At 51.2% G+C, this 26,596-nt stretch overlaps 1 protein-coding gene across 9 annotated transcripts in view; it reads left to right on the forward strand.

Annotated features, from left to right (window-relative positions):
• The window catches only part of ACSL6 (acyl-CoA synthetase long chain family member 6), a 58,441-nt gene that overhangs the window by 16,506 nt on the left and 15,339 nt on the right, over nucleotides 1-26,596 (forward strand). For 7 of the 9 annotated variants that reach the window (XM_036314568.1, XM_036314567.1, XM_036314572.1 and 4 more), the window contains 16 exons: nucleotides 1,405-1,625; nucleotides 4,548-4,662; nucleotides 5,325-5,389; nucleotides 5,655-5,756; nucleotides 6,423-6,522; nucleotides 7,067-7,245; nucleotides 8,295-8,327; nucleotides 9,614-9,665; nucleotides 13,890-13,963; nucleotides 16,039-16,116; nucleotides 18,014-18,148; nucleotides 18,506-18,640; nucleotides 19,898-19,993; nucleotides 20,869-20,941; nucleotides 23,607-23,695; nucleotides 24,397-24,513. In XM_036314568.1, coding sequence (XP_036170461.1) covers nucleotides 1,405-1,625; nucleotides 4,548-4,662; nucleotides 5,325-5,389; nucleotides 5,655-5,756; nucleotides 6,423-6,522; nucleotides 7,067-7,245; nucleotides 8,295-8,327; nucleotides 9,614-9,665; nucleotides 13,890-13,963; nucleotides 16,039-16,116; nucleotides 18,014-18,148; nucleotides 18,506-18,640; nucleotides 19,898-19,993; nucleotides 20,869-20,941; nucleotides 23,607-23,695; nucleotides 24,397-24,513 — 1,664 coding nt within the window. Of the gene's footprint in view, nucleotides 1-1,404; nucleotides 1,626-4,547; nucleotides 4,663-5,324; nucleotides 5,390-5,654; nucleotides 5,757-6,422; nucleotides 6,523-7,066; nucleotides 7,246-8,294; nucleotides 8,328-9,613; nucleotides 9,666-13,889; nucleotides 13,964-16,038; nucleotides 16,117-16,173; nucleotides 16,252-18,013; nucleotides 18,149-18,505; nucleotides 18,641-19,897; nucleotides 19,994-20,868; nucleotides 20,942-23,606; nucleotides 23,696-24,396; nucleotides 24,514-26,596 lie in introns of all 9 variants that reach the window. The other 2 variants (XM_036314566.1, XM_036314573.1) reach the window with 2 other exon arrangements.

Genomic DNA, 26,596 nt, shown 5'->3' on the forward strand with positions numbered 1-26,596 from the left:
TAATACTATGCTTTATGTTTAATTTGTAACAATGAAAATACATCCTGCATATCAGATGTTTACATTACGATTCACAACAGTAGCAAAATTACAGTTATGAAGTAGCAACGAAAATAATTTTATGGTTGGGGGTCACCACAACATGAGGAACTGTATTAAAGGGCCGCGGCATTAGGAAGGTTGAGAACCACTGTTCTAAGTGAAGGAGGAGGGATTTGAACCGAGGAACTTTACTCTCTCTGCAATGACTTTGCACATCACTGACTTCATCTCTGGTGTGGTGATGTTACCATTTAGTACAAATACCATTTATTGGTGTTCAGCAGATCTCTGCTCCCTCATGAGTCAAGCAATTGCTGTTTGGCTCGTATCCCCTGGCTGCAGAGTGGCTGCTGGGTTTCTTATTGTTTCCCAAGAAGGGAAACCACAGCCATGCTTCCAAAGGTCAAGGGACAATGCAGAGGGTGCCTGTGGATGGTGCATGGCAGCCTGGAGCCACCTCCTCCCTCCCCTCGCCCCCTGCACCGCCCCCTGCCCCAACCCCTGCTAGGCCTCATAGGGCTGGCAGACCTGTAGATGTCATGCAACTGCACCTCTCTGTCACCTCTTTTTTCCTCTGAACATTAGCTGATGGGATCCCAGGGAGGACAGCACAGGTGGGGACAGCTGTGCCTCCTGGTGCTTGCTCTAGGGTAGTACAGAGCCACAGTGCACAGTGGTCAGCAGCCTGGGGCTAGCAGAGCAGTGGCTGGGCCCCACCCCAGCTTCTCATGATGCTGGGTGCCAGCATTACCTCTGGCCCTGGTAGGTCTTTGGGCCAGGGCGTGGTCCCGGCGAGACCCCATTTTGTCACCTATAGGACCCTTGGCAGGTAGGTGTCAGGGCTAGTCTGGGGGCTCTGGGCCTTGTCTTCTCTGTCTTCCTCAGATCAGGGCCTGGGGCTAGGACTCTGTACCCCTTCAATCTGGGCACTATACCAGGTGTACTCACAGCCATCTGCTCTCTCTACACCCCAGGAGCAAAGATAAGCAAAACACTGTCACCACACAGCAGAGGCAGAGCACCTGGGCCCCCGGGCTCAGGAAGTTTTGACTCCAGAGCTGTTAGAACCCCTGGAAGATATGGAAGCAGCTATCAGTCGTGCCCCAGGGCCTGAGCATATGGTTCTCAGGAAAACTGGCTGGATGACTGACTATCAGGTGTGACTGCTAAGTGTTCCGGCCTGTCGCCTTCCAGGCATCCAGCTTCTGGATATACTGTGCTGCCCCAGGAGCCTGTACACGCCACTAGCCCAGGGCCGGCCCCACAGTGTATTTGGCCAAGATCATTGTGTCACTTGTGATCCAAGACAGGTGGGAGGACACACCCAGGCCTTCTCCCTCACCCGCCTCTTGTTTCCTGCAGAGTTCATTCTCTTGCTTCTGGAGAAGATGCAGACACAAGAGATTCTGAGGATGCTGCGGCTGTCTGAGCTGGGCGACTTGGGCCAGTTCTTCCACAGTCTTTCAGCCACCACCCTCATGAGCATGGGCGCCCTGGCCGCCATCCTTGCCTACTGGTTCACTCACCGGCCCAAGGCCTTGCAACCACCGTGCAACCTCCTGATGCAGTCAGAGGAAGTGGAGGTGAGCAGGGTTCCAGCAGTCAGCTGTGGAAAATAGTGGGCAGAGGACAGACATCTCAAAGGTAGAAGCCAAAATTGTGGCTTATTGGACCTGAGATGGCTCAGAGAATCTTGATTTCCCCTGGTAGCCAGCCAGCAAGCCCCATTGGCCTTGGGCAGCGTCTCCTACTAGATGCTCCTCTGCCTCTCCCAGACGTTCAGCCCTGGGCAGAGCCTTGACCTCGGCTTCTACTTTGCCTTGGCTTCTTGAATAGGGGCCTTGGCTCATTGGTGCCTCAGTAGGAGACCTAAGCAAGTTCTCAGGTGGCTGGCAGGCCAGTTCCCTTCCAGACTCTCCCTGTGCCCAGCCCTGGTCTGCTGCTATGACCCAGAGCTGAGCCCACCCCAGCACCCTGCCCTCCCGGGTCACACAAGATAAGGAAGGTGCAGTGGCCTACCCTGGACAAGGGTGTTCTAAGCTCAGTCCAGAAGGACCAGTGATATTTATTTTTCTATTAAGTTTATGGGATTTATTTTGCCTTTAAAAATTTGCCTTTTTTGTCTGAACTTTAACTCTATACATTTTGAATAGATAAGATATTCACACAGTTCAAGAGGAACAAAGAGACACAAACTGAAAAGCTTTCCCCGTCTTCCCCTAGCCTCCCAGTTCTCCTCTCCTGAGAACCATGTTAACAATTGTCCGTGAGAGAATGTGTAGGTATCCACTCCCTTTTTAATGATATCATGCTGCATCCACTGGCTTTTTTCTCTTGATGGTACATCTTGGTGAGCATAAACATTACAGAGTTCTGCCAGGTGTGGGGGGGGGGGGGGGGGCACAGAGATACGGCCGGGACTTCTGGGCACTTTCTAGCAGAAAGAACGATGTGTGCAAAGGTACAGGTGTGTGATAATGCAGGTGTGGGCTGTGGGAAGTGGTGATTCTTATGGGGTGGCTGGGCAGTGGAGAGAGGCTGTGGATGGGCTAGCCGAGTGATGACAAGAATGGCCTTTGGTGACCTTGGGTTTGAAGGCTGACTGTACCTCCCACGAGCCATATGGTCTTGGCAGCGTGTTAACTCTCGGGCCTCAGCTTCCGCCACAGTAATAAAAAGAGCACTGCTTCCTGAGGCTGTGGTAGGATTTGCTGAGATGATACAGAGGAAGCACTAAAACGAGTTGTTTTGGGTAAGTTTAGAATGACAACTCACCTGGACAGGCCAACAAAGCCACAGCCACATGAACTGGGCAGGGACCTGGGAGGGGGGGCATCATGGACTTATTTTGGGTCTTCAGTAGTAGGGACAGTTTGTGCCGTGGAAGGGTAACTGTGGCAAAGGCAGGTGTGAGGAGGCAAGTGGGGTGTCTGGGCTGGAGGTGACAGTGCTCTGGATAGGGTCTGGATGGGGAGTGGCCCTGGCTCAGTGTGGGGGGCCCACATGGGCACAGTGTGTGGAAGGCCACCCTTCCTGGAAGACCGAGCCCTCCCTTGCCTCTCACCCAGGAGCACAGAAAGCCAGAGTGGGTGCAGTGGAGTAGGCAGAGGAGAAAGTAGGAAATGAGGTGAGGCGGGCCCAGATCATATAGGGCCCGGTAGCATTTACTGTGTGCTACAGAGTGAGAAACATAATTTGGATCGTGTCACTCACCCCACCTTAGAATCCTCCCCTGGTTCCACATTGCCCTCAACCCAAAGGCCAGACTCCTTGCCTTGATCTGCAGTCTCTCTGGCCTCCATTTATCACTTGGAGCTCCACGAGTTGCCCACCGTTTCCCAAATGCACTTGTGTCTCCTGCCCCCTGCATTTGCATTTTCACTTACTCTTGGTCTGGCAAGACTACCATTTCCTGCTCCTCATTCTGCCTCCTATGCCTCCTTCAAAACCCAGCTCAGCAGCCGTTCCCTGACACACACACCTGAACCTCTTCTGTCCCTGGCATGCTCTCTTGCTCTGTCCTTTTTGTCACCCTGATTGCTGTCCAGGTCTGATGGCTTTTGTCCCCAGCTTCCCTCATCGGTGGGCCTGGTGCTCAGGAAGCAGACACCGACCAAGCAGAACTTTCCATTACCAAATGGTTGAGAACTGCCTGTGCTTTTGAGTTTGGCTGTTTTATGGCTCTCACAGACATTTTTCCTGAGACCTGATGTATCAAGAGATGGCGGGCCATGGGTCAGCCCAATGGAGCCCAAATCGTGCTTAGAGAAGAGATGGAGCTGTGGTACTGAAGAGTTCTGGGTTTGGGGAGTCTGAGGAGGGGTGGCAGGGTGGCAGGGGAGGAGGCACAAGAGGCCAGCTCCTCTCCCAGGACCTCACTGCTCTGTGCTCTCCACAGCCTCCTGGGCCTCTCTGTTCCTGGGAAAGTACCTTCAGCTAGTCCTCAGAAAATTCACTGTTATGTGAATGACAGATGGCATTCAAATGATTCTTAACCTAGGGGAATAGCAGCAGCAGATGATGGATGGGCTGAGGGGGATACTTTGGCAGGTTTGATCATGAAGTCAGGGATTGTCTAACTCTAGCCAACACTCTCTGCTCCATTTATGAATGGAACATAGGTGGTATGAGCAGCCAATGAAATTCTGGACATTTGTATATGCTGACCTGGTGTGTGGATTCTGTGTGTGTGTGTGTGTGTGTGTGTGTGAGAGAGAGTGTGAGAGAGAGAGAGAGAGAGAGAGAGAGAGAGGTGTACTGGGCCTGTGTGCATGAGCCTGTGTTTGTGTGTGGGTGCATACAGGTCAGGTGTGTACAAGCCATGTGTACGTGAACTTGTATATAGGTTGTGTGTATACAGTCCAAGTGTGTATGAGTGCACACAGCATGTCCCAGCCCCAACTGGGTGTGTATCCAAGCTGTGTACAGACTGGTGCGTGCTGGTGCCCTCTCCTCAAGCCTCTGCCTGCCTCAGTCAGCTTCTCTGGCCTGTGCTTGGCTTGTAGGGCAGTGGTGGGGCCCGGCGATCCGTGATTGGGGATGGCCCTCAGCTGCTCACCCACTACTACGATGATGCCAGGACCATGTACCAGGTGTTCCGTCGTGGGCTTAGCATCTCAGGTGAGAGGGACCATTGGGGTGTGGAGGAGCTGCGGCAGGTGGGGGTAAGCCAGCATGGTGCCAGGGGTATGGCAGATGAACGGTGCTGAGGTTCAGAGAAGAGAAGCCACTCTTGGCCCTCTGCCCATCCAATCAGAGAAGTAGCTGCATTATGTGGCCAAAGGGTTGACCTCAGCTTTGTTCCAGCCCCGGGACTAACTGACCTTAGGCGGTCGCTTAGCCCATACTCTGTATCTTCCATTGGCAGCCCCTGGGGAGCCTTGAACCGCCAGGCCACTGGCTGGGCATGATTCTGAACCCAAGCCTCTGAGATGTCTGGATGACCCAGGGTATGAGCCGAAGGGAGGTGGTTGCAGAGAGGCAAACTGCCACCTCTGCCCAGTGGCCCCAGGTCTCCATGTTCTCTGGGGCTGCATCACACAGGTCATGGTGGGAACCAGCCCTGTGCCAGCCCCCATTCCTGGACCTCCCTGATCCCCAGGGTGATGCCATGCTTGTGTACTTTAGGCCTTCTGGGGGTTCAGCAGGTCAGATAGGCAGCTGTGGGGGGGAGTTCATTTGGCCCATGGACCACCCCACACTATGGGGTGTCCATTTGGGTGTTTGCTGGCACCTCCACCCTACCCTCCTCCTTTGCACAAGGCCTGTTTCTCTCTCTGCAGGGAATGGACCGTGTCTTGGCTTCAGGAAGCCCAAGCAGCCTTATCAGTGGCTGTCCTACCAGGAGGTGAGTGATAGAGGACAGGCTCCACTCTGTCTGCCCGTGCAGGCCTGGCACTTGAGGGGCTTGCAGGCACCCTGCTGGGTCTCAGAAGGTCATATTTTCCTTGCCTGGCCTGTCTGCCAAACTCCTGGCAGCAGCTCACATGGCTGCCAGTCACCTGAGTGGGGAGTTGGGGAGGTCTCTCAACCTGTAGGAGTCCTCCCTGGGGGTCTCCCTCCCCTGCTGAAGACTCCTTGCTTTCTCATCTCTTCCCCACATCCGTGTGCAGGTGGCCAACAGGGCTGAATTTCTAGGGTCCGGACTTCTCCAGCACAATTGTAAAGCATGTACAGATCAGTTTATTGGTGTTTTTGCACAAAATAGACCAGAGGTGAGTATTGACCTTGACTGGTTTTAAAAGTATTGATGGAGTAGGGGGTTGGGCCCTGCTCCCACTGTTTGTAGGGCCACACCCTCCTGCTCCCGTGGCTTTGTCCCTATTCAGGGATGGACATCCCAGCCAAGCTCCATCCGCACCCCACCCAGTCCAACACACAGCTGCTCCCTGAGCCAGGGGAAAGGAAGAACCTGGGGAAGAAGCCCATGCCAGCCCTGGAAATTGGCATGGGGTTGTTTGGGTCCCAGAATTCCCTAGAGCAAGCATGGTCTAGAACAGGGGTCCTCAGACTTTTTAAACAGGGGCCAGTTCACTGTCCCTCAGACCGTTGGGGTGGCCGGACTCTAGTTTAAAAAAAAACTATGAACAAATTCCTATGCACACAGCGGCGGCAAAAACACCCGGTCAGCCGGATAAATGTTTTCGGCGGGCCGCATGTGGCCCGCGGGCCGTAGTTTGAGGACCCCTGGTCTAGAAGGCTGTGCATGAGCAGGCACAACCCATTGGCCTCTCGGATTCCTTGCCACATGCAGAGGGCCCAGAAAAGAGCCCTCTCATCTCAGGATCTAGAGCAAGGACCCTGGTTGCCAGGGTTTCAGGGCAGTACAGCCTTCCTATCTGCTCTGTGTTCTCCCACCCCCGACCCACCTGTCTCCACAGTGGATCATCGCAGAGCTTGCCTGCTACACGTATTCTATGGTGGTGGTCCCGCTCTATGATACCCTGGGCCCTGGGGCTATCCGCTACATCATCAACACAGGTGAGCCCACCACTGCCCCTCCCTGCCGCTGGCATCCAGCCCCTGGCCACAGCCTCTCCGGTTATGCCAGTCGTCTAACACTAATCAGAAGCGTTTTGCTTCTACTCTCAGAGAGCACCAGGGGCTTCCACCTTGGCCCCTGAGTGGCTTCCTGAGTCCAGCTGCCCCCAGTTAGACTTCACCACCAGGCTCCTTCCACAGGGCCTAGCTGCCAAGAAGGAGCCTCTGCACCAGCCCCCACATGGGCTGCCCGCCTCTGTGGGTCACTGCAGCTGCGGGCAGATGCTGGTGGTGGTAAGTATCTCAAGCTGACCCGGCATGATAGGGGCTGAGCCAGCAGCAAAGGGCTGCTTGGAAACCGCTCCAGGAGGTGCCGTGGCCTTCTGCCCTTGGCTCCATCCAGCCTCCATGCACATAAGACAGAGGGCCTGTCTTGCCTATTTACTTACACACCAGCTGTGGCACCCATAGCCCCTGATTCTGGTGCCCGGCATGTGCTGCCGGCCCACAGTCACAGTCTGACTCTCTTGGATGGTCCCTGCAGCTGACATCAGCACCGTGATAGTGGACAAACCTCAGAAGGCCCAGCTCCTGCTGGAGCATGTGGAGAGGAAGACGATTCCAGGACTCAAGATGATCATCCTCATGGACCCGTTTGAGGAAGCTCTGAAAGACAGAGGGCAGGGGTGCGGAGTGGTCATTAAGTCCATGCAGGCTGTGGAGGTGAGGGCTGCTTCTGTCTGAGCTGTTTGCTGGGCCAGTGTAGGCCTCCCCACTCCCCTCAGGCCCTGTGCAGTAGCAGCTGAGCCCAATTCTGCCCTATGGGATCTAGGCCCCTGGGTCCTTCATTTGGCCACCAAGCCAGAGTTGCCAATTACCTGCCCCTCAGGTAGATGCCATGGGCTGTTAAGCCACGTGAGGGTTGAGACAGAGCAGGCTGCACGGGGCTGGTGGTGGTTGGTGGGGTCAGTGCCCACAGGCATCCTCTGGGCTCAGTGGCTGGCACAGTTAATGACACAGGCACACCAGGGGAGTGGTGGTGTCAGTCTCCCCATTTCCAGCTAGCCACAGCCATCGTCTGCCTGAGCCTGAAGATTGTAGACCTGAGGTCTAGGTGTCATGGAGAGGTTCTTGAAATGTGTCCCAGACCCCTAGCAACCAGCAGAATCGGTTTTTCTGTGCTTGGCCTCCCCAAAGATATCAGGTTGGTGGCAGCTGGTGCTTGCTGGAGTAACACAGGAAATCCTGGCCTCCAGGGCCTCAGGCCCTGCGCAGTAGCAGCTGACCCAATTCTGCCCTATGGGATCTAGGCCCCTGGGCCCTCCAGTTCCCCTCCTTTCTCCCTGCTCCTAACTGTACCTATGTCTGTATACTTGCACCCTCCATGGCTTAGGGGCCATACCTGTGCTGGCAACCCCTATCCACCCCTCTAGGCCTGACTAATCTGGAAGCCCAGCCCACCCAGCCACTCTGTCCTGAGCATGTGTCTAGATGTACCATGGGCACCTCAAGCTGTCTGCCCCACTGTGCATGTGCACAGCGCCTGGCCTCTCCCTGGGCCTCAGGCCCCATCTGTAATGTGGGGAGGTAGCCTAAGCCTGGATGTGTATCTGAGGAGAGGCCACTGAGGTGGTGAAATGGGCCTTGTCTAGGGAGAGAATCCTGAACTCCAGGGCTTGGTGCAGGAGCAAGGCATACTGTGCAGTTTGTTTATTTATTTTATTATCAATGACAACTTCTGAGCACTTAAAATCAGTATTTTCCTCCTCTAGGAGTGCGGCCAACAGAATCTTCACGTTCCTGTGGTGAGCTCACCTGCCAGCAGGTCTTGGTTGAGCAGGATGGTGTGTGGGGCCTGTGCGCAGGGCTCAGTAGACAGGCCAGATCAGCAACCCCGCGGTAATAAGGAACGTTTTCGAGCAACTCAGGAAGTGCCACTCGGAGTGCCCAGGACTTCTGTGGGCGAGGGTCCCCAGAGACCTGGAACAGGAATCCGACGTTTGGGAGGAGGAAGAAAGGGCAGCCAGTCCTGGCCACCCTTAGTTCTACAGGAACTTTTCCCTTGTGACGTCTTCCTTTTCCCTTTGAATGTAGTGAACCCCCCAGAGGATGGGATGGACAGAAGCAGCAATAGAACCAGTAGTGGACTCTGGGGCCGAGTGGCCAAGTGGCCTCTGTTGTCTTTGTTCATCTTTTCTGTGTCATCCCCAGTGATGTTGCCTAGGGTCAAATCACCAGTGAGACTTGCTGCTCCCTGGAGGGGCTGTTCAGGGGTTTTCAGCTTTCTGACAAGGCCTCCTGCCTCCAGCCCTCCTCCAACAAAGGCCTCCCCACTCCCTTCAGCACCCATGAGCTTTCTCATCCACAGGCCTAAGCAGGCCACAGCCCCGTTTCCCAGGACCTTTCACCAGTAGCCCCTGGTGTGTGCCCACCTCGAAGCCATCGTGGCCCAGCCATAGGGAGCTGCTCTAAGAACAGCCCCCCGGCCTCTCATGCCTCTGCCTGTTTGGGCTAGTTCCTCACCCTCCCTTCATCTGGAAAGATCTTGCTTGTTTTTCAATCTCTACTTATGTCACCTTCTCTGGAAAGCCATCCTCTGTGTAAGCAGTTGTAGTGGACTCTTCCCAGAGAGCCCAGGACTCCGTGCCCGGTGCCAGGGCAAGGGCCTGATGCAGAGCAGTCTTGGTGGCACCGTGGGCAGCTTAGTTCCCTGGGGTATACGTTCCATTCTCAAGCCTAACCGCAGCCACTGGGGAGAAAGTAGGAAGGAAGGAGGGAGCTGGGTCTCATCCACTCGAAAGGTCAGATTTTTAGCTGAGGCTTAGATGTGGCCACTGCAGCCCCATTCCATCTAGATTTCACCCCAGACTCAAGGCAGCAGGACCGGGCGTGTGGTTGTGGGACAGGTGGATGGCCATGCCCCAGCTTCTTTTCCCCTTTCCTGGGGACTTGCCTGCTTGCAGGACACAGGCACACAGATGTGCCGACACACAGTACACAGAGGGGCTGGCTGGTGGAGGGGCCCAGGGCTCTTAGTCCCTGGCTGGCCACATCCGGTCTCTTTAACACACATCTCTTCTCACCTCTGCAGCCCCCAAATCCCAGTGACCTCTCCATTGTGTGTTTCACAAGCGGCACAACAGGTAAGCGGAAGTACCCAGGTCACCAGCCAGGGCCACTGGCACCCTTCCCTGGCAGCCTGGTCAGGTGACGGCAGAAGTCTCTGGTGCCCTCGGGCGGTGCCTTGTGCGGTGCCTGGCTCCAGATGTTGGGTCCCTCCTGCTACTCCCAGTGCTTTCTCACACATGGGCCCAGCACAGCGCAGCACAGGATGGCTGGATGCAGATGGGCAGGTGTGGACTGGGAGGCTCAGGGTGGGGCTTGCCACTTCCTGGAGCTGGAGCCAGAGGAGGCTGGGCTGCTGGGTCACATCATTCCTCTATGAGAAGCAGCTCTTACCCTTCGCTTCCTGGTCTTTGTGTCAGGGTCTGCGGAAGGAGTGTGGGGGGTGGTGTCCGAGAGCCACTTCCCGGGGGGCTATAAGTCAGTCATGTAACCCTCTGCCACCATTGTTCCTGGTTTCTCATCTGTGCTGAGGATGGTTAAAGGTGCCAAGTAGGAGATGGGAAGGTGTATAAAAGGGAGTGCAGGTGCTCTGCAGGCTGGAGCTGGTGCCACGGTCACGGCTGTCAGGAAGAGGACAAGGGAGGCGAATGCACTGCGTGCCTGGTGCTGACAGAGGGCACAAGTGTCAGCATCAGCATCAGCGGGAACAGACAGCGACGGCTTCCTGGGGAGGCACAATACGCACAGGCGCAGCCTTTCACAGTCTGCAGTGCCCCGGTCACCCGCTCACTGCGCCACTGGCGCCTCAGCATGGCCTGTGAGATGAGCAGGTATGGGACTGTCCCAGCAGACACACCAGCAAATGGAAGCATTGGACCTGTGCCCTGCTCTGCCAACTCCCAGCCCAGTGTTCTTCCCATCGCTGCCTCCATCTCATCTGATGACGTGAGAAGTTACTTGCAATGCCCTAAATGGGCAAGAAGTTTCTCGCCATCTTTCTCCACCCTGAAGACTGGCCCACCTTGTTGATAGCTCTTGGTGGGCAGTGAACTGGGCCGCCCCCCCCCTCCCCCATGCCTTCTGCAGATACAGAGCTAAGGCACCCTGCCCATATGGATAATTTTGATCAACATAACTTTATTGAATCGAGATGGATTTTTAAAATATATTTTTTATTGATTTCGGAGAGAGAGGGAGAAACATCGATGTGAGAAACATCATTTGATTGCCTCCTTATGCTCCCGGACTGGGGATGGAACCTGCAACCTGGTAATGTGCCCTGACATGGAATGGAATCAGCGACCTTTTGGTGCATGGGACAACGCTCAACCAAGTGAGCCACATGGGCCAGGGCTCGAGATGGGTTTTTGCCATTAACTCAGGTGGGTCTGAGAATTCCAACACACTGCTAAGCCCTGTTAGAGAAAAAGTAACACAGCACTCGCTCACCGGGAGCTGGCATCCAGAGCCAGCGCAGGATTCAGAAATGCCCTTCAGGCTTATGTTGCTTTGTGTCATGAGTTTCACAACATGACATTTTGGTGACATGTCCCTCTGCCCTGCCTGGGTTAGGGAGCAGGTCTGCTGTGGCCTTTAGCTTTCGGCCCTTGCCATTCAAGACTGCCCTCAGGCTCTTAACAGGTCACTCTGCCACAGATGCTGCCCCGTATCTGGAAAAGAACTTATGGTGCATAAATGTGCTGTTGCCCATCTGGAGATGACAGGCCTCACATCCAGTGGTTTCCCAGACGATGGGATCAATCGAAAGCTGAGCCGTCCTGCCCAGGCTTTGTGTCTGCCATGTGGTGGGGATTTGCAATGGGGTGGGGGGTGGGGGGGGTATACAGAACTGGAAAACAGGTGGTGATTAGTGCCACACCTCCCACTCCAGTGGCGTGTCTGGTGCCAGGACAGAGCTGGGCAGTGAGCAGGCCTCTTGCCTGACGTCACCCTGCCTGGCTGCACACTTGGATTTCCTTGATGCTGCTCTAAGCCTGCCTGTGCCTCTGGTCATCTCCCTGTCAAGCACATGAGCCACACATGTCCTTGGCATCACAGCCCGGGTGTGGCTTCCCTTCCACACCCAGTGTCCCAGCGCCCAGCTTCACCAAGAGCTACGTTGTTCTCTCAGTGGGAGAGATGGAAAATGTGATCAGAACCTGACATGTGGCTCGTGGTTTTGGTGGTGGAATCATTCTGGAAAGATTTTCTTCTCGGCCATGATGGGACTTAATTCAGAATTACAAGTGTTCCAAACTATGAATCAGTCCGCTTGCCTGCGACCTCTCCCTTCCTGGCTGGGCTGGCTGCTGGCCTGGTGAGGAAGGCGTATCCTGCCCTTCCTCTCTTCCTGTCGGGTGTTCCTCCTCCTCCTCTCTGGCTAGTGAAGGCTCCTACCTTCTCGTACCACGTGCAGGTGGGGAGGGTGAATAAGTGAGAAGGGGAAGCCAGGAGATGGTTTGAGAAAGACGTTTAAAACTTGCTCTTTGTATCATGGGTGATTGCTGATTCAGTGTAATGATCTTCATTTCTACTCACTAGCCCCTGATTACAGCTTTCTGGTGAGGGTTGCAAAATACCATATTGGGTCACTTGATATTTTGGGGGGGGAGAACGGGGATTCTGCACAGGGCCTGGCCACTCTCTCTTGGAGTTTTACAGCTATTGCATCTGCTGGCTCAGTGGAAACTTCTAGTTTAACATCTTTTGTGCATGGACCAAGTCCTTAAAGCACATAGAAGTCCTCTGAGGTGGGTATCACTGTCCCTGTTTTCCAGGTAAGGAAAGTGAGGAGGGACAGCTTGTTGGCAGTGAGAGGCCAGGCCGGGATTTGAGCTCAGTCTGACCTGCCAGCAGCACACCAGTGTTGTGTCCTCCCTAACATGACATGGTGGCCAAGTCAGCCCCCCTCCCCAGCCTGCTGGGCCTGGGTCCCTGCCGGGGTTCAAGTCCCAGCATCAAGAAGGGTTCAGGAATCTGGAAAAGGGGCTGCGCGTTGATGACATAGGAATCCAGACACTAATAAAGAGTCCGGAGACGAGATATAATTTTTTTTTAAATATATTTTATTGATTTTTTACAGAGTGGAAGGGAGAGAGATAGAGAGTCAGAAACATCGATGAGAGAGAAACATCGATCAGCTGCCTCCTGCACACCCCCCACCGGGGATGTGCCCGAAACCCAGGTACATGCCCCTGACCGGAATCGAACCTGGGACCTTTCAGTCCGCAGGCCGACGCTCTATCCACTGAGCCAAACCGGTTTCGGCACGAGATATAATTTTGAAAGGCATTGGGGGTCAGAGGACCTTCAGCTAAAGGAACTGAAGAGTACCTCCTTGTCTAGGACCCTTGCTTTTATTAACACAATTTGTCCTAAGGCAAGGTGGAGATAATACACTTCAAAGGGTAAGGTTTCAAAGGGTACAGGGTCTATTGTCAGGATGGGGGAATAGCCTACAGCTGTTCAGGTGTTTGGCCAGTAGGAGGCAATGACATGTAGAGTAAGATGCCCTTTAACTGTCTGGCAGCCACAATCAGTTTCCTATTCAGGTTTGGGGAAATGTCTTTAGCCATTCCCAGATGGTGACTACATGTGTGACTCAACCCTGTTGAGTCCCCAAGTCTCATCAACCTTTTGATGAAACTCTTAAAATTATGACATGCTGGAATTGGTCTACAGCAGGTCCCCACCAGGCCTCAGGTCCTCTGAGTCAGCCCTGGCTTCCTCACAAGCAGTAGTGACAGGTCATGCCACGAGAAAGCACGGCCATCCATGTCCCATCCTGCCCAGGAGCAGGCAAGAGGGCTGCTTCAGCCCTCTGGCCTTCATCTTGGTCCGCACCTGAGCCTTCCAAGTACCGATGCAGCAAGGAAGTCTCCCACCAGCAGAGTTGCTGCAGGTTTCTGGAGACTAGATCTGCTCCCGCCCAGAGAGGAGCGTAGGGTGCTGGGAGTGTGTGAGGAGACCGGGAGCCAGGAGCCTGTGCTCCCTGAGGGAGGCAGGAGGGTGAGGCTCAGGTCACAAGTGGCCAGTCCCTTGAGGCACCCCACCTGTGACGCTGTGTCACTTGCCTTCTGGGCCTAAGGTGCTGGGAGCCTCCAGGTGGGCTTCAGGTACAGGATAAAGGTCCCTGAAGCAGCATACATCTGCCTACGCCTCCCACCATGAAGGCATTGTGGACGAAAGCCAGAGGCGTGGGTGGACAGCGCTGGGTGTCTGGGACTGCGGACTTGGGTGCTGTTCTCCAAAAGTGCCCCTTGAGCTTCCGAATAATTTGCCTTCTTGCTTTCTCTTTTCAGGGAACCCAAAAGGTGCAATGCTGACCCATGGGAACGTGGTGGCTGATTTCTCAGGCTTTCTGAAAGTGACAGAGGTGAATAAAGTAGACTTACTAATGCAGGTGTCTCGAGGAAATCCTCAAACTTTAGAGGTTTAGGGTGTTTGTTTTCTCCCCCCTCCCCCCACCCCCTCTACCTAATATAATCTGGGCTGCCTTTCACAGGCAGGAGTTTCTATTCTCTTTAGAGCAACCCCACTTTTACAGATGTTTTTAACCCCCAACATTTAAATGATCCACACCTGATACATAATCAATTGATTTCTAAGAGTGCTAAGATCCCAAAAGGAAAAACACATAAATCTGTTTTTGCATTTTGAACTTCAAAAACTGTTCTACCTCTAGTTATGTACGTACCTTTATTTACAAAGTAATCCTATACAATAAAAGGCTAACATGCAAATTGTCCCCTTGACCGGAAGTTCGACCAGGGGGTGGGGCTGGTCAGCCAACCTCCCAAGTCTCTCACCGCCCCCCCTTGCTGGCCCCACCCCTCGATTGCCCCATCAGGGCGCCTGGCTGGACCCCACCCGTGCACAAATTCGTGCACCAGGTCTCTAGTCTTTAATAAGTTGTTGTTCAAGTAGGCCAGGGTTTCATTCAGTCATTTTGTGTTTAAGGACTACTAGGGTCTGAGAAACAATATTGACTGCTAGTTTATAAGACTGTACTTAAAAAGGTAAAATTTAAAAGCTTGATATCTTGGCCTGATTGGCTACGAAAGAAGGACCTTTTTCCCACAAGTGGTGAGTATCCGAATGTCCTACAGTTTCCTTCAGGAGCAAGGAATGCACCTTTTCATATAAGTGAGGCCTTTTTCACCACCGTGGAGAAAAATCACCACCCACACCGTAGCAGATGACAGTATGGAGAGTATTTCCCCAAACACTTAGATATTTATTGGATAGAGCCCTGGTCAGGAGCCAATAGCCATGAGCCAGGGTCCCAGGTGTTGTCCAGGTGTTTGCAGAAGGACAGAGAGGGGGGAAGTCCAGCAAACGAAAGCTGGAGGCAGGCTCAACCCTGATCTCAGACCTGCTCGTCCATCCCTGTCCCTGAGGTCAGTCCATCTGTGAGCCGTGGGCTCAGGGGAGACAGCAGGGCTCCCTCTCAGCCTTCCCCTTGAAGGCCCTGTTTCCAGGCCGTGGCTTGTGAGGCCTGACTCAACCATCTGTTTGGGGCTTGGCCTTGCCCCCTCCAGGGCGTGTACCCCAGCCATAGTTGGTGTCCATCTGCAGTGATGGCGAACCTTTTGAGCTCGGCGTGTCAGCATTTTGGAAAACCCTAACTTAACTCTGGTGCCGTGTCACATAGAGAAATTTTTTGATCTTTGCAACCATAGTAAGACAAAGATTTACATTTTTGATATTTATTTTATATATTTAAATGCCATTTAACAAGAAAAATCAACCAAAAAAATGAGCTCGCGTGTCACCTCTGACACACGTGTCATAGGTTCGCCATCACTGATCTAGGGTTTTCTGGGCCCCTTTCTCTGGAAGGACTAGGAAGTGCTGACAAGCCGAGACCTCTGAATGGCTGCCCAGGTGGCCCAGGGAGGCGGGTGACATGGGGCCCAGGGCAGATCCTGCAGCTGTGGGGAGGGGGGAGAGGCTGTCCGGCGCCGACTGACTGGAGTGAGAGGTACAGGCCCTTCCCAAAAGGAGACTTCCCTGCGGAGCTCGGCTCTGCTGGTTTACATGTGCTTCATTTGACTCCTTGCTTCTGCAGATAACCTAGACGCATTGGCGCTGTGACCTAACACTCCGCTTCCTATGCTGCCCTGTCCCTGTCTCGCTCTCTCTCTCTCCTCTCTCTCTCTCTCTCTCTCTCTCTTCTTCACCTTTTCTCTCTCTCGCTCGCTCACTCCTTCTCTCTCCTTCGCTCACTCTCTCTCGCTCACTCCTTCTCTCTTCCTCTCTTTTCTTCGCCTTTTCTCTCTCCCTCCCTCTCCTCTCTCATTTCCCCTCTCTCATCTCACCTCTTTCTCTGTGCCCCCCCCCCCCGCCCTCCCCCTCCAGGACCATTTTCTCTTTATTGTTTTATGACTCTCTTGTTGTCTTCCTGTCAGTGTTTCTTTCCTTTCTGTCTCCCATGCCCATCACCTGCAGAAAGTGATCTTTCCGAGACAGGACGATGTGCTCATCTCCTTCCTGCCTCTGGCTCACATGTTTGAGAGAGTGATCCAGGTAAGACTCCCACCTGACTGACCGGGCCTTGCCTGGGCTCCTTCTGTTTTCTTACAGAGTCAGTGGGCTCCCACTTGTGCGGATGTGCACATTTCCTATTTGCCTTTAGCACACATGTTTGAGCGAATGGTGCAGGTAAGGCCCTGGCTTTAGGGAGGCACAATCTGTACCCAGAACCCAGAACCCTGAACCCTAGCAGGGTGTCACTTGTCACAGGAAGTAGACCTAACCAGCCCTATTCTCAGAAGTTACCACAGGGGTCACAGAGGTCAGAGGATCTTGGCCACCTCACCTGTCCCTCCTGGGAGCATTGCTCCAGGGAAGACCCCAGGTCTGCCCTATCTTACCTGTGGACATACTGGGGCTGAGAGAGGCCCCAGCCAATGGCATTGCTCAGGGAGCAGCGCAGCTCTGTGCAGAAGTGCTCTATCACTCCAGCTCTCTGCAGTATGGCTCTGTTTATGGCCAAAACACCTATATTCTATAATAGTGATGGCGAACCTTTTGAGCTTGGCATGTCAGCATTTTGAAAAACCCTAACTTAACTCTGGTGCCGTGTCACATATAGAAATATTTTGATATTTGCAACCATAGTAAAACAAAGACTTTTATTTTTGATATTTATTTTATATATTTAAATGCCATTTAACAAAGAAAAATCAACCAAAAAAATGAGTTCACGTGTCACCTGACACGCGTGTCATAGGTTCGCCATCACTGTTCTATAACTTCCATTACTTAGGAACCCCTAAAAAAGAAAAGGCAGTAAGGGTGGGCAATCAAACTGTCATGACCCCTCAGGCTGTAGATGGGACTGGCGTTGTGGTTGGCCCTAAGACAGGCCTTGTGGGGGTAGAGGTATTGGCAGGGTGGGGGTTCACAAAGAATTCTCCCACTTGTGTCACTCCAGGGACCATCGTGTGAATAAATTGTCTTCTAAGCCTCTCCCATCTTGCCTTGGGGGAGATATGGCATATCAGAGCATGTTTTTCAACTTTCCAGACCTAGATTAGAATGCCAGCAGTACTGCGAACTAGTTTGTGACTGGGCAGGTCCCTTTACCTCTCTCAGCTTTGCATTTCTCGCCTATAAAATGGCAATATAAAATCCTGTCTCCCTTATAGGTTTGCTGTGAGCATTAAAGAAAGGAGCATAGCCCTAGCTGGTTTGGTTCAGTGGGTAGATCATCAGCCTGTGAACTGAAGGGTCTGGGTTCAATTCCAAGGGCACATGCCTGGGTTATGGACTCGATTCCCAGTAGGGGGGTGTGCTGGGGGCAGCCGATCAATGATTCTCTATCATCATTGATGCTTCTGTTTCTCCCTCTCCCTTCCTCTCTGAAATCAATAAAAATATTTTTTTAAAAGAAGCATATATTAGGCCCCTGGCACACTGCTAGACCCACTAGCAACCAGCAGGCTCCCCCTTGCGCTCCCTGCCAACATCAGCAGCACGTCCAGTTCTCACGGACACTGATCACCCTCCCAGAGTTGCTGAGGTGTCCCAGGGAAACTGCTGGCTCTCTGAGACCTGAGCAGACCCAGCCACAGGGTGGAGTGCAGCTCAGAGACCCGAGTCCCCTGGGAAGCTCCGCCCAGGGTTTGGGAGTGAGCAGGAGGGGCAGGCACAGTGTGATCCACTGCTCTGATATCTCCCAAAGGCTCCACCCCGTCTCCTGCTGCTTCTCCCCGTGCCTGAGTGGGACCATGTGGGAAGGAGGAGAGGTGAGGGAGGGAGGGTGTCACCTCAGATGCTATTCAGTGTCTCATGGCAGCAGCCAGAGCTGGGGTAGGGGTCATGGGCGCCCTCCATGTAGGGCAGAACTGTGGAAGGCTCTGTAGTGCAGCCAGGAGTGCCCGCCCTGAGGGACTCCTCCCTTCCTGTTCTCCCCTTCCAGTCTGTTGTCTACTGCCACGGAGGGCGCGTCGGCTTCTTCCAGGGAGACATCCGTCTCCTCTCAGATGACATGAAGGCTCTACGCCCCACCATCTTCCCTGTGGTCCCACGACTGCTGAACCGGATGTACGACAAGGTGAGCCCACAGGGAGTCTCTGGCCAGGCTGAGGGGTAGATAGATGCCTGGGTGGATGGGGTCTGAAGCCCCAGGCAGGCTTTCCAAACTTCCACCCGCAGGTCCTGGAAATGGCCTGTTTTCTTGTATTCCCTGACTCACCTGTTTCCTTCCTATCTTCAGGAATTACTAGCCCCGAAATATGCTCACACCTCGGTAGCATTGACCTTGGGCTGGCTATCATACATTCAGTTACCCCCTTAGGGGTCCAATGGAGTGTGGCTTCTCTGTTGGCTAGTCTGGACCTTCTTCCTGGGGGGAGGGGGGTGTCTAGAGGTGGGACAGGCCCAGCAGCTGTTTCCAACTTGTGCTCCTTAGATCTTCAGCCAGGCAAACACACCACTGAAGCGCTGGCTCCTGGAGTTTGCAGCAAAGCGTAAACAGGCTGAAGTCCGGAGCGGAATCATCAGGAACGATAGTATCTGGGATGAGCTCTTCTTTAATAAGATTCAGGTAAGAGAATGAACAAGTGATTCTAGACACGCAAAGGTCTAATGGGTGACTTTACAGAAGAATTAGAGAAGTTCATCCCAGTGGCATATAGTAATCTTATAAAATAATAACTCAACTGGTCATGAAATCAAAGCTTAAGCTACTGTTGAAATCTTAAAGGACTCGTTTTTCTTATTTGGAGATGTGTTATATTGGTCCAAAGGCAAACAGCAGGAAGGACTCCTAGAAAGTAGGTCCTTTGACTTCCATAGGCAACGGGGAGCTCTGCTTGGTGGTCAGGTCCACCAAAGAGCTCCTGGGGTCTGAAGGTTCACTTGGTCCTTTTTGTAGCTCTGGCCATGGTGGCTTTCCAGCAGCATTAGGTTCTTGGATAGCCAAGAATCTTCCTTTAAAAAAAAATAATTTTTATTTAATTTCAGAGAGGAAGGGAGAAACAGATAGAAACATCAGTGATAAGAGAGAATCATTGATTGGCTGCCTCTTGCACGCCCCACACTGGGGATTGAGCCTGCAACCTGGGCATGTGCCCTGACCAGGAATTAAACTGTGACCTCCTGGTTCAAAGGTTGACACGCAATCACTGAGCCATTCGGACTGGGCCCAAGAATCTTCCTTTGCTTTTCCTCTGTCCTGTCCCTTCAGCTTCTCCCAAACCAGCTGATCATGAATTGCTCATCTCTGGATCCCCACTAAAGTTTCCAAGTCCTGCATTATCCAAGGAATGTGTAGTTAATTAGTATCATTACTCAGTTTTTCTTACTATATTTTTAGCTATGGAAATTAATATTTAAACTCTCTTGGCTCAACTTCCATAAACAACATATTTAAAGACTTCTTTGTCCACTGCATAGTAAATAGAGCAGAGTACGGTATTGATTTGTAAATGAAAAAAGGCTAGGCCATTAACGTGGAAGTGGGAAGGAATTGTCCTAAGTAATTGTTTTTGGATGGTTGCAAATAATGGGAGAGTGAGGGAATAGCTGTGTATTTTAAGGAAAGTAGAACCAAAATTATAGAATGCCACATAGATAATGGCACTTATCTCAAAAGACGTAAAAGAGTTGGCCATATTGCACAGCTGACTGGGTTGTTCATTTTGAAGAACAGACTTCCTCAGCTCAGAGGCCTTCTCTGATCCTTATCCTGAGTGCAAGTGGGGTCCAATTATTGAATGTTGACCTTGGCTGAGGCCAAGATGAGTGGCCTTAGACGCCACTTCCAGAAGCACAGACTTTGGCAGACTCTTCTCTCCCACAGGCCAGCCTTGGTGGGTGTGTGCGAATGATTGTGACTGGAGCAGCCCCCGCTTCACCAACAGTCCTGGGATTCCTTCGGGCAGCTTTGGGGTGCCAGGTATTACCTTCATGTGGCCTTCCCGGGGGCCAAGCAGATGTGTGTGAGGATAGGGAAAGGCCCTGGGGGGCAAGATTTTTGTGGAATAGAAGCTCCATTCCTCTGAGGATGAAAACATCCCAGTGCCACTGAAAGCCAGTATGACCTTTTGACATATGGAAAGCCCAGGTGCATCCAGTCTGGGAAAGGGGGCTGATAAACTATGTGGCGCATCAATGTGCTGGGAATCTGCAGCACACCTGTAGCAGCATCTCTGCATTCTTCAGCCTGTAAAATATCGCCCACTCCAGAAAGGGAGCACAGGGGAGGGGATGCTGAAAGTCCATTTGTGTTTTGTCATTTGATTCAATAGGTTTTGTCATCGCTAAAAATTCCATTCCTTCATTGACCCATTTGGTTAAAGTGTATTAAGTTTTTACGTATGCAGGGTATAGTGACATGGCTGTCACTATTTCATCGATGTGCATGCTTCACTTTTTATACTTTCAAAGCCGCTGGCCTCTTCTACCCCATCGTGGCCTGACCACTCCTAAGAGCAGACTCTCCCATGTGGTTATTCCTGCAAACACACGAGGCTCTGGAGGGGAATACCTTACAGAGACAAAGTAAACCGTACAGTAGATTTTAAAGCACTTGTCTTTAGTACATATTATCCAAATAAAAAATAGAGTCAGTAGTTGAAAATAGGTCAGAAATCTTTACCCCAAACCACTTCAGCTTCACCTGGGTTTACCTGCCCCTAGAGCACCTCCCTCCCACCATGCCCAGCACGGAGCAGCAGGTGTCAGGGTGGGAGCTTAGTTGGCTGAGGCAGGCAGCCAGCCAGCTGCAAGAGGCTGTGTGCCTACAATGTGATTTCCATGTTTTGCTTGAAGGTTTATGAAGGTTACGGCCAAACTGAGTGCACAGCTGGATGTACCTTCACCACACCTGGGGACTGGACCTCAGGTAGGATGGACAGGAGATGTGGGGGTGCATCACCAGGCACTGCTGAATTAAAACAGCTACAAAATTTTCTCATGGAAAGTAAATTTACAAGGGAACATCAGAAAAAAAGCAGAAATCGAAAAAATATACTAATGGTGGTAATGTCTAGGTCAGGGGTGGGCAAACTTTTTGACTCGAGGGCCACAATGGGTTCTTAAACTGGACCGGAGGGCCGGAACAAAAGCATGGATGGAGTGTTTGTGTGAACTAATATAAAGTCAAAGTAAACATCATTACATAAAAGGGTACAGTCTTTTTTTTTCAATAGTTTTATTCATTTCAAACGGGCCGGATCCGGCCCGCGGGCCGTAGTTTGCCCACGGCTGGTCTAGGTTGTACCATTATGGGTCTGTTGTTCTCTTTGTTAACATATTTTTGTGTTTTTTACTTTGCATTTTTCCATTTTTTTATAGATATTTTAAAAAAATAAAGAAGTGCTAGATTCCAAAATATAACTCAGGAAAAAATGATTATGTCAGTATACTAGATTTCATAGATTCTGAATACCACACAGCCTTGCTATAGTTGTTTTATTTTTTATTTTTAAATATTTTTTTACTGATTTCAGAGAGGGAGAGACAGAAACATCAATGATAAGAGAGAATCATTAATTGGTTGCCTCCTGCATGCCCCCTATTGGGGATTGACCAGGAATCGATCTGTGACTTCCTCGTTCATAGGTTCAACCACTGAACCACACCAGCCAGGCACTTGTAGTGGTTTTATTTTATTTTTTAATTTATTTTTAATGATTTTAGAGAGGAAGGGAGAGAAGGAGAGAGATAGGAACATCAGTGATGAGAGAGAAGCACTGATTAGCTGCCTCCTGCATGCCCTATACTGGGGATCGCGCCCACAGCCCGGGCATGTGCCCTGATCTGGAATCGAACCATGACCTCCTGGTTCATAGGTCTCTGCTCTCTCTACCACTGAGCCATGCTCGCTGGGCGTAGAATGAAGGAAGCAGGCTATGAATTGATTATGATTACAATCAGGATTTTTTACAATCGTGCCCTATTGAAAGATTACAATTATGAATTGGAGAAGCAAATTCCTAGTGGCCAAAGCACTATTTCTTAAAGGGCCATTTCCAAGGCCCTTGGGAACTACAGTCTCCTATGACATTAGTGTCTAGAAGGCAGTGGCAGCCTCAGGAAGGAGCAGATCCCACCCACTGCCTCATTCTGAAGAGACTCATCTTTCAGGGTAAGGAGGAAGCAGCAGGTAGTCCCTGTGTGGTCCATCACAAATTTAGACCAGATACTGGAAGACTAAACACCATCCAGCAAAGGAATCCTTTAGGGCACCAACTTTCTCTGTGCTTTCCACTCTCATGCTTTAGTTTGCTCAACTGCAAACAGGAAAAACTTGGGATAATGTGCATGCACAAGAAATATGCCCAGTAATGCAATCTTGTTTTCAGGGCACCTTGAGGTAGTCAGCAGAAACATGATAGGTGGAGTCTAAATCAAAATCCGATTTGGCCAAGTCAAGTACAGAAGCATTTTTTCCCGAGTTTTATCTTTTAAATTCTAGCTGAATGAAGCCTTTGGTGTATAAATTCTTTGATCTTTCTACCACGGGCAAATCTACAAGGACTGTCTTCTGGGGTCCTGGTTCACTATTCTTTTATTATTGTTGCCATTATGTTTGCCAATCACTCTCACGTATGCCCTTCCTTTCGGATACTTACTTCCCTCTATGTCATTCTCCGCATTTTCCTAGGTAAGACTTTTGAGTTTTGCCTTTTTTATTCATCCTTACCATAAAAACTTGCAAAGGCTATTGAGTATGAGAAGATAGATGTCTTTGTACGAATTGTGAAAGGTTTTTCAACCTCTCCTTTAAAAGAGAAAATGAAGTGTCACCGCCTCATTTTTTATTCCATGGCTCTGTCGCTCACGGTCCCTTCAGGACCTTGGCCAGCACCTTATTACAGTGAATTCTGTAACAACCACACTCACACAAATTACTAGAAAATGTAATTTTGTGGCTGGAAATTACAAGATCAAGAAAATTAGAAGTTGTTTTTTAGGGTCGAATTACCTTGTCCTGGTTTCCATTCCTTTGTTACTCAGTGTAGTGTGTGGACCAGAAGCATCATCCCCTGCGTCCCTGTGTGACATGCAGAATCTCAGGGTTCATCCCAGACCCACTGAGTCAGAATCTGCAGTTTAACAAGATTCCTAGATGATTCCTGGGCACAACAGTCTGGTGTCTGGAGGAAAAGCAATGATGACCTTATTTTATGAACCCCAAACAAACCAAGACTTGTGATCTGACAAAGGGGAAAGTCTTTCAACAGAGGCAAAAAATTCCTGACCGTGTGGTCGGTGTGGGTGTGAGCCCCACAGACTCTGCAGGTTGGTGCCAGGCTGGCGTGCCTGTCCAGCTCTTTAAGAATCAGATGTAAAACAAAGGTCTGCAAAGGCTGGCCTCTCCCTTCTCCAGAACTTTGTTTTATTGTCAGCGCTTGCCTATGACACATGCCTGTCTAAATGTGTTTTGCTTTTCGCCCATAATTCCCTACCCTGACCACCTGGGGGGGTTACATGGCATGGAGCGTCTTCAGTGCTGAAGTGGACTGGACACTGACCATGCCACATTGCTCCGGTGTTTGTTCTAGGGCACGTGGGGGCGCCTCTGCCCTGCAATCACATCAAGCTCGTCGACGTCGTGGAACTGAACTATTGGACCCACAAAGGAGAGGGAGAGGTAAACTTCAGCATTTAGCCATTCGTGTCTGTGGAGGCTGCATGTAATGAATAAAGGGGGAAAAATGGAATTATTTTTCTTTTACCCTCGGTGTAAAGTCACTTTAAATTTCTGCTTAATTTGACTCAACTGAATTCAGTATTTCCTCCCTCTTCTGTTTATGAAACAAGACTACGGCAGGGCTGGTCTAACTCAAGATTTATAATTTTCAAACTTTAAAAAAAAATCCTATTTTCCCTCTAAGTGGCATGGCCTGCTGCTGTGAATCTGTCCCAGCAGAAACATAGCTATTTGCAGATAGGCCAGGTGGGGTAGATACTCATTCATTCCATGCGAGTGGGTAGAAGCTGCCTGGCTGCCTGGTGAGGCAGGGGCTGAGCCTCTCTGGTAGAACCAGCCGGCCATCAATATCTGATGTGACCCCACCCAGTGTCACAAAGCAGCACCTGCCGAAGGCCAGGGGGTTCCCAAGAAAGAAGAGATGGTGGAGGAGGCCTGGGGTGGCCAGGGCAGAGAGGAGAGATGGAGAGGATGCAGCTTGAGGTACAGCTGGTGGCTGTTCTGTCCTCTGTTGTCATCACTGCCGTCTGCACAGTGGATTTCCTGGGGGATAGCGTACAGTCTTCTACACTTGCCCCTGACAGCCTCACATCAGGATCCTTACGCTGTGGGCTGAGAGAAACCGGTGTTTGTCCCTGCAGATATGTGTGAGAGGACCAAATGTGTTCAAAGGTTACCTGAAAGATCCAGACAAGACAAAGGAGGCCCTGGACAGCGACGGCTGGCTCCACACTGGAGACATTGGGCAGTGGCTGCCGGTGCGTGTGTTGGGAAGCCTGGAGCTCCAAGCACTTGGGTGGTGGGTGTAAATCCGATTCACTCTGAGGCAGGGGTCTTCTCCATGTCCTGCCTGACAGCTAGTCATTCAGGAACACCTTCAGGGATTAAGAGGTTTGTCTTAACCTTGCCCCCAACGCTTTCTCCTCCACACTCCTGAGGCGGGAGATAGGGATCTTTGTGGGAGGATATAGTTGGAATGTGGGGCCCACTGCCTACCCTTTCTGGTTTCCAGAAAGACCTGCAGTGCTGTGGAATCTGGGGGGTGGAGTACAAGGAGCAGGAGTTCATAGTTCTCGGAGGCCTGAGAAAGGCAGCGGTGGGAGCCCAGGACGCTGGCCCCCGCTGAGAAGTGGCCCTGAGCAGGAGGAAAACTTGACGCTGAGCCCCAAAATGGCTGCGTTCCTGTGGCTCTGACAGCAGTGGCTCTTGTGACCATGAGCAAAGCCTCATCCCTCTCGGGATGAGGACTCTGGGACTCACTTGTAGAATAAGAGTGTGAAGCTACGGGAAACTGGCTGTGGCCCAAATCAGCTTGTAGCCCAAATCAGCTGTTGTGCCTCATTCTGTCATTTATAAAATGGGGATAACACCATGGCTTACCTGCACAGTTATTGTGAGGAATAAGTGAGATTATACATGTAAAGCAATTGGCACAAAGCCTGACACACAGGAGATGCTTAGATGAAAGCTATGAGCAGAAAAAGGCTCTGTTGCTGAAACTGAGGGCCCTTGCCTGACACAGCCTGCCCAAGGAGTCTCTCTAAGGTTCTGGTGGGCGTTCTGAGATGCTGAGTTTACTGGTCACGTGAGTGGCTGGCGAGCTGTTTGCCCCTGCTTGGGTCTGTGTGCTTCCCTTTGAGAAACGCTCAATCCTGCAGCAGTTGAGGATGTTCCTTGATGTGTGCCCTGGGCCAGGGAAGGACAGTCAGGGCAGGAGTCACAGCACGTGCTGAGTGGAGAGACACTAGAGGAGTGAAGCAGTCAGATCTAATTGAGGGTCCACGGGTGGAAGAGGCAGACGGGAGAAGTCAGCGGGGCCCTGGACACTGATGGAGAGTAGATTGTCCCATCAGCTAAGAAAGCTTAGGCTTCAGGTCCCTTCACTTGCATAGGCCCCTTCCAAGGTTCTGTACTTCATCTTATATTATTTTTCTTAAAGAGGATCCTCAAAGTTAGAAAAAGCTTAAAGCCTCACAAAGCCTTGGCTCTGCCACTGATGCCCCATAACTAGGATGATATGACCTACCCTGCAGGGTGTTGTGAGAAGCATGTAAATTAATTCATGTGAAGTACCTAGTGTTTTGCTTGAAGTAAAAGCCCAAGACAACAGGCAGGCAGTCTGTGGGAGTTAAATTTTTTAAAGTAGTGTTTTGAAATAGTATTAGATACAAGGAAAAGGTATATATTTCTGATCCAGAAAGACCTGATTTAAAATCCTGGTTCCCCTACCTCCTAGCTGTGTGGCTTTGAAGAAGTTAAGTAACCTCTCTGATCCTCCCTTTCCTTATCTATGCAATGGAGGTGATGACACCCAGTGCATAGAGTACCATGAATACCAAAGAAGCCAGTGTGGGGAATGCGTGTGTTGTCCAGCCTGGGTTTTGAGCAAAGCAGGGCCTGCTGGTTTTTTTTTTTTTTTTTTCTTTAATTAAATCTTTATTGTTCAGATTATTACATTTGTTCCTCTTTTTTTCCCCCCATAACTCCCCTCCTCCCAGTTCCCGCCCCACCCTCCGCCCTCACTCCCCACCCACTGTCCTCATCCATAGGTGCACGATTTTTGTCCAGTCTCTTCCCGCATCTCCCACACCCCTTTCCCCCCCAGGAATAGTCAGTCCATTCCCTTTCTATGTCCCTGATTCTATTATAATCAACAGTTCATTCTGTTCATCAGATTATTTATTCACTTGATTCTTAGATTCACTTGTTGATAGATGCATATTTGTTGTTCATAATTTGTATCTTTACCTTTTTCTTCCTCTTCCTCTTCCTCTTCTTAAAGGATACCTTTCAGCATTTCATATAATCCTGGTTTGGTGGTGATGAACTCCTTTAGCTTTT

Source organism: Myotis myotis, unplaced genomic scaffold (genome assembly GCF_014108235.1).
Source record: "Myotis myotis isolate mMyoMyo1 unplaced genomic scaffold, mMyoMyo1.p scaffold_m19_p_6, whole genome shotgun sequence".
Lineage (NCBI taxonomy): Eukaryota > Metazoa > Chordata > Mammalia > Chiroptera > Vespertilionidae > Myotis > Myotis myotis.